The sequence below is a fragment of the Fundulus heteroclitus genome, chromosome 24 (genome assembly GCF_011125445.2).
Source record: "Fundulus heteroclitus isolate FHET01 chromosome 24, MU-UCD_Fhet_4.1, whole genome shotgun sequence".
Taxonomy (NCBI): Eukaryota; Metazoa; Chordata; class Actinopteri; order Cyprinodontiformes; family Fundulidae; genus Fundulus; species Fundulus heteroclitus.
Genome location: NC_046384.1, coordinates 3,551,270 through 3,557,947, shown reverse-complemented (window position 1 = coordinate 3,557,947; position 6,678 = coordinate 3,551,270). Strand labels below are relative to the sequence as shown.

General features: G+C 39.8%; 1 protein-coding gene across 1 annotated transcript; it reads right to left on the bottom strand.

The window, feature by feature from the left end:
• Positions 1-341: 341 nt before the first annotated feature.
• LOC110367836 (fas apoptotic inhibitory molecule 1) lies at positions 342-5,237 on the bottom strand. The gene is made up of 4 exons (XM_036128342.1): positions 4,968-5,237; positions 2,699-2,927; positions 2,576-2,625; positions 342-1,143 (listed from the first exon to the last, which is right to left on the bottom strand). Exons 1-4 carry the CDS (start codon positions 5,181-5,183, stop codon positions 997-999), a joined length of 642 nt encoding a protein of 213 aa, XP_035984235.1. The 5' UTR covers positions 5,184-5,237; the 3' UTR covers positions 342-996.
• Between the last annotated feature and the right edge of the window lie 1,441 nt (positions 5,238-6,678).

The window sequence follows — 6,678 nt, the reverse complement described above, 5'->3', positions numbered from 1 at the left end:
TACATCAGTTAATGTATATACAGTATGTTAGAATAAGTACTTCTAATAACAATAATCTGTTTACTGAACGTTCATCTGACCTCCAAATGTCTCAATGAGCTCAGCAGATAGAAAATAACAATAAAATAATAAAGCCAGTGAACAAATAGGAACTCTCACTTTAATATAAACTGGGTTTTTGTCTCTAGTGCATTTTTTATTAAAACAACTGTGTTCTTTATTCATGAAGCACCTTATCCTGAAATTTACTGCAATTTACTGTGATTTTTCAAGCTGTATGCAAAAGAAATTTCGTTCTGTACGCACTTTGTGCATACAAATTGACAAATAAAGTTGTCTAAGTCTGTCTAAGTTAGTCACAGCAGGAAGAGCAGCCAGAAATTTACTAATAATATGACAAAAGTAAAAGTACAGCGCAGTAAAACTACTCCTAAAAGTACATTTTGTTCAGAAAGTTACTGAAGTAAATGTAACTGAGTAAATGTAACTAGTTACCTGTGGGTTCAGTTCAGTTTGTCTCCTTTGGTTAAAGACGAATCACTAATTTAATTAAGTTTTAACGAGGTTAAGCCTGTTTAGTTCTGGTTTAACGGTCCAGCTCAGTCTTAATTAGTCTATTTCCTTTATAATTCGTTACTTACCCAGTGTCTAAAACATGCTTTGTGGTGTAAACTCAAACACAATCTGCTTTATCTAACATTTAGGATGTAGTCGCCAGCTGAGGTGAAAGTTTTCCGCACTGCGCGCTTTTATTTTGAAAGCCCGACGTGTCGGGTTCCGGTTTTCCTGCGCTTCCTGGCTGCCTCCTGGTAAACAGCTGCATTCAGGCACACTGAGTCTGCGCAGAGACCACCGCTGCCGTGAAAAAGCGACCCGTCACCATCCTTTCAAAATAAAAGCCCACGGCGTTTCGCTTTATTATTTGCTGCGTCTACATGCAGAACCAGTGAGAGCCGGACAGCCGAACCGGGCCCGTGGTTCCGGTCCGGTCGGGCTCTACTGCGCGGTACCGGGCAGCTTCTCTCCGTCCAGCAGCAGGCAGTGCACTATGGCCTTCTTCCTGCCGCCACCGGTGGCCTTGATGCAGCAGGAGTGCCCCCCCACCGGGAAGTGGGTCTCGGTGCCGTCGTCCACGAACTCGCCCTGTGGAGCAGAGACACACGCAGGGTTCTGAAGGTGGACTTTCCGTCACATGGGCCTAAATAAAGACAAAATAACGATGCTGCATATTAAAAGAAAAAAAAAATGTGACCTGCTCTACAAAATAAGAGCATGAAATATTTTAATTAGTCAGATTTTCTGTTGGAAAGAACTGAAAATAGTTAAAGTTTGGTCATCCAGGTTGTAAACCAGGGGTGTCAAACTCATTTTGGTTTACAGCTTAATCTGATCTCAAGAGGGCCACACGAGTTAACTTATTACAAGATTAAATAGAACTAATAAATGTGGACTTGTTGATTTTTATATCAAATGAATTTCACTTTTACACAATATATTATGAATAACCTCAGCGTTTTTAAGAAAAGTATGTGCAATTTCAACAATACTTTTACTCAGTTAAACATTTACTTAAGTGCATCATGCATAAGAACTGATCACAGTGATTATACAATGTTGAAAAACATTTATTCACATTTTTTGGTACTTAAAAACACTGTCCTGCATGACAAAATACATCAAACAGATAAAAATTAAGAAATGATTTAAATTTTTCCACACCTGAAGCTTAATCTGCTAATTAAAACACAGCGCCCCTCGTGGACAATATAGGAACTGCAGATTTTCAATTAAACAAAGTACATGTTTTTTCAATAATTGTTTTATCATTTTCTTTTATCTCCTCTTTCTTTCACCTTTTCTTTTTTCTTCTTGTTCTTCCTTTCCTCTCCTACTTCCCCATTGTAGTGTCCATATCATTTGAGATATTCCCCGCATGAATCATAATAAAACTATTCATTCATAAATCAAGCAGAGCAAAAGCAGTACTGCTCCACTTGTGAAAGTAAAATCTGATGAGCTCTTTTTGGCATTAAGACAACAATTCTTATTGCCACATTGCCAGACAGGACACTGAAAAAAATAAATAAAATCATTGTTGAATAATGATAATGCATTTAGCCACAGGGCCAGACTAAATTGTTCGGCGGGCCGGATCCGGCCTGCGGGCCGTATGTTTGACAACCCTGTTGTAAACGCTCATGGAAGTTGATTGACTTTTTATTTTATTTTATTTATTTGTCTATTCTTTCTCTGAAAACCAGTTTTAATAAACCGATAAAAGCAGAGTTTGAGCACCAAAGTCTGCATTTCAGTCTCTGCACAGCTGTTGTCCCCTTCGCTGTGAAAATCAAAGGGAAAATAAAAAGTGTAGATATTAAGATATTCTTTAGATTTTAATATAAATTATCTTTTAATTGGTCTGTAATAACTTTTCTAGTTAGGAACCGGTGCTGCTGGAGCCAAAATGGCGCTGTGGGGCCGCAGATAACCAGTCCAGGGACCGTAAACGGCCCACGGGCCGCGCATTGACCACCGCTCAGACACGCAGAACCGGGTCCAGGTTGGCGGTTCTCACCCTGGTGTCCATCCGCTGCCCGTTGCACCACACGTCCATGGTGTCCTTCTCTGCAGGACAGAGCACAGTCCATGAGGACAGGTCACGGGCGGAGCCGACCTCTGACCCCCCCGGTAGACTCACCCAGCACGATCCGGTAGTCGGTCCCGTCCACCTGGACCGTCCAGGTCTTGGTGGTCCTGGCCCGGTTGTCGGTGAAGCTCTGCAGGCTCTTGCCGTCCACGCTCAGCGAGTACTCGTAGGCGAAGCCGCCGACGGCCTCGATGCTGATGGTGGCCTTGGTGCCGGCGCCGCCCACCGCGAACGTCTCCTTCCCCACCAGCTTGAACATCCAGTCCTTCCTGAGCACCTCCTGCAGGGGGACACCGCGTCAGACCTCCACCCCCCGTCCATCTTTGCCCAGCGGTCAACAATTAATCCAGGGTTTAGGCTAATCACAGACCCTAAAGGCAACAAGGCCCCACCAGAGGCACCGGCCTTCTTAAAGGGCCGGTACAGAAATACCAGGAGCCCAGAGCGGCGCCCTGAGGGACGCCTCCAGTGGTGGTCACTGGCCGCCATCTTGCTACTCCCTACTCTCACAGAATCCCACAGGATTTGGTTGCAACAACAAGCAGTTTTCTGGCTGTGTGAAAACGTTTCACAGGTAATTCTACAGTCAGTGGATGTACTAACACTATCAACTACTAGGAAATTAGGTGCTAAAATATTTTACATGTTATTCATATTATATATATATGTATATATTTAATATGAATAAAATGCTAAATATTTCAGCACATGACTTTCTCAGTACTTGCACTGCAAAAAGGGAACTAAAAGTAAGTAACATTTTCTTGAAATTAGTATATTTTTCCTTGATTTGAACAGCTAAATAAGACTATCTGCCAATGGAATGAGAATTTCTACCCCTAAAATAAAGATAATTAGACATTCTGCACTTGAAATAAGATGAGGGAGATGAATTGTTCTTATTTTAAGTGCGAAAAGCTTATTCCATTGACAAATAGTCTGATTTACCAGCTCAAATCAGTAAAAAATACACTAATTTCAAGAAGATTTTACCTACTTTTAGTTCCCTTTTTGCAGTGTGATAGTTTTAGAACATAAAATAAAAGTATACACTGCAAAAACGGATCTACAAATAAGTCAAATGTTCTTAATATTTGTGTTTTTGTCCTAGATCTGAGCAGGTAAATAAGATTATCTGCCAATGGAATGAGTATCTTGACCCCTAAAATAAGATAATTAGACATCCTGCACTTGAAATAACATGATGGAGATGAGTTGTTCCTATTTTAAGTGCAAAAGTCTTATTCCATTGGCAGATCATCTTATTTTCCTGCTCAAATCAAGGACAGATACACTAATTTTAAGTAAATATTACTTATTTTTAGTTCCGTTTTTGCAGTGTATGGCATTTGACATTTTAAAAGTCTTAAGCCCCCCCTGAACATGAGAAAATCCTCGTTATTCGATGCTGTAGCGCACATATTCCCTAGTTACTGGGGGGAAATAGGGAGTACCAATATGGCGGCTGGTGGCTTCAAAGTGACTCGTTCTAACAGACGGTGATTAGCACTCCAGTGTATTATATAGCTCAGTGGTTTTAGCCTAATCACAGACCCTAATGGTAACAAGGCCCCACCAGAGGCACCGGCCTTCTTAAAGGGCCGGTACAGAAATACCAGGAGCCCAGAGCGGCGCCCTGAGGGACGCCTCCAGCGGTGGTGTCAGCGGTCCTGGTGGAGACACGGGGGATGCAGACGATAAAAGGATAAAAACACTTTTCCTGAACATAAACGTAGCTCTGTATCCAGATTTTAATCTCCTATCACAGATAATCTCCATTTATTCTCCTCTAAATGCTTCTTTCTCCTCACCTGACCGTTTTATGACCCGCCACAATAAAAGTCTACAGCGTGTTTATTCGCTTCCCCACTTTACAACCTTCTGACCTGAACCACTACTCAGCCGGAGCGTCCCCCGTTGCTCCAGAACCAGAACCAGAACCAGGTCCAGCAGGTTCTGGTCCTCCTGGAGGGGGGCGTCCAGGAGGCACCGCCTCAACCGGCGCCCTTCGGTGTGGAGGAGCAGCTGCTCTGAGCTCCTGCGCCCCGTCTGCCTGGATCAGGGGGAGCGACCCGTTTATCCTGGTCCGGACCCGGTTCTGGTGGAGCTGAACATCTGGGCTCCACATCATCCTGGGTTCCTGCTGTACCTGTAGGGTCCTATCAGAACCTCTCAGTGGACCAAACACCTCAGAGGACCTCCGTGGAGGACATGGAACATAGGGATGCTCAGAGTGGAACCCAAACCCAGATTCCCCAGAACCGAGCAGAACCCAGCAGAACCCAGCAGCCTGCACAGTGGCACCAGAACCAGCTCTCACCGTGCCGTTGACGCACACCACGCGCTTCCCCGTGGTGGTGCCGTGGGCGAACTCCACCGTGTAGACGCCATCGCTCAGCGCCACCTCCCACACGGCCACCGCGTCTCCTCCCAGCATCCTGGACCCGAGGACGGAGCGTGGAGCTCCGGGCGCCGCTGGTTCCGGTTCTGAGGAGGCAGAGGGAACCGGGACGTGCCGCCTCAGCAGCAGAAGCATTACAGTAAGCGGCTTAGTGCCGTCAGCGGCTCCTCAGCCGCTCTGCGCGGCGGAAGCAGCTTTGGAACACCTGGAGTCACCTGGAGCCACAGCGCCCTCTGCTGGCCGCAGCCAGCAGCGCAGCCTGACCGGGAGGAGCAGGGTTTATATCTTTACTTTCTATTTTATATCCCATTAAATTAATATTTGTTTCATTTCATCTGGTTTTTACCTTTACTTTCTATTTTATATTCCATTAAATTAATATTTGTTTCATTTACTCTGGTGTTTACCTTTACTTTCTATTTTATATTCCATTAAATTAATATTCATTTCATTTAATCTGGTTTTTACCTTTACTTTCTATGTTATATTCCATTAAATTAATATTTATTTCATTTAATCTGGTGTTTACCTTTACTTTCTATTTTATATTCCATTAAATTAATATTTATTTAATTTAATCTGGTTTTTACCTTTACTTTCTATTTTATATTCCATTAAATTAATATTTATTTCATTTAATCTGGTTTTTACATTTACTTTCTATTTTATATTCCATTAAATTAATATTTATTTCATTTAATCTGGTTTTTACCTTTACTTTCTATGTTATATTCCATTAAATTAATATTTATTTCATTTAATCTGGTTTTTACCTTTACTTTCTATTTTATATTCCATTAAATTAATATTCATTTAATCTGGTTTTTACCTTTACTTTCTATTTTATATTCCATTAAATTAATATTTATTTAATTTAATCTGGTTTTTACCTTTACTTTCTATTTTATATTCCATTAAATTAATATTTATTTAATTTAATCTGGCTTTTACCTTTACTTTATATTTTATATTCAGTTCATCTGTGATTTAATCTGGTTTTTACCTTTACTTTCTATTTTATATTCCATTAAATTAATCTTCATTTAATCTGGTTTTTACCTTTACTTTCTTTTTTATATTCAGTTCATCTGTGATTTAATCTGGTTTTTACCTTTACTTTCTATTTTATATTCCTTTAAATTAATCTTCATTTAATCTGGTTTTTACCTTTACTTTCTATTTTATATTCCTTTAAATTAATCTTCATTTAATCTGGTTTTTACCTTTACTTTCTATTTTATATTCCTTTAAATTAATCTTCATTTAATCTGGTTTTTACCTTTACTTTCTATTTTATATTCCATTAAATTAATCTTCATTTAATCTGGTTTTTACCTTTACTTTCTTTTTAATATTACATTAAATTAATCTTCATTTCATTTAATCTGGTTTTTACCTTTACTTTCTATTTTATATTCCATTAAATTAATATTTATTTCATTTAATCTGGTTTTTACCTTTACTTTCTATTTTATATTCAGTTCATCTTTGATTTAATCAGGTTTTTTTTTACCTTTACTTTCTATGTTATATTCCATTAAATGAATCTTTATTTCATTTTATCAGATTTTTACCTCTATTTTATATTCAGTTGATCTTTGATTTAATCTGGTTTTACCTCTATTTTTAG

Excerpts from the sequence above, each read along its gene's own strand:
- LOC110367836 (XM_036128342.1), bottom strand. The coding sequence starts at position 5,183 with ATGCTTCTGCTGCTGAGGCGGCACGTCCCGGTTCCCTCTGCCTCCTCA. Across the intron at positions 2,626-2,698 it reads CGACTACCGGATCGTGCTGG|AGAAGGACACCATGGACGTG; the intron begins GTGAGTCTACCG and ends TCTGTCCTGCAG. Across the intron at positions 1,144-2,575 it reads GGCAGCGGATGGACACCAGG|GGCGAGTTCGTGGACGACGG; the intron begins GTGAGAACCGCC and ends TCTGCTCCACAG.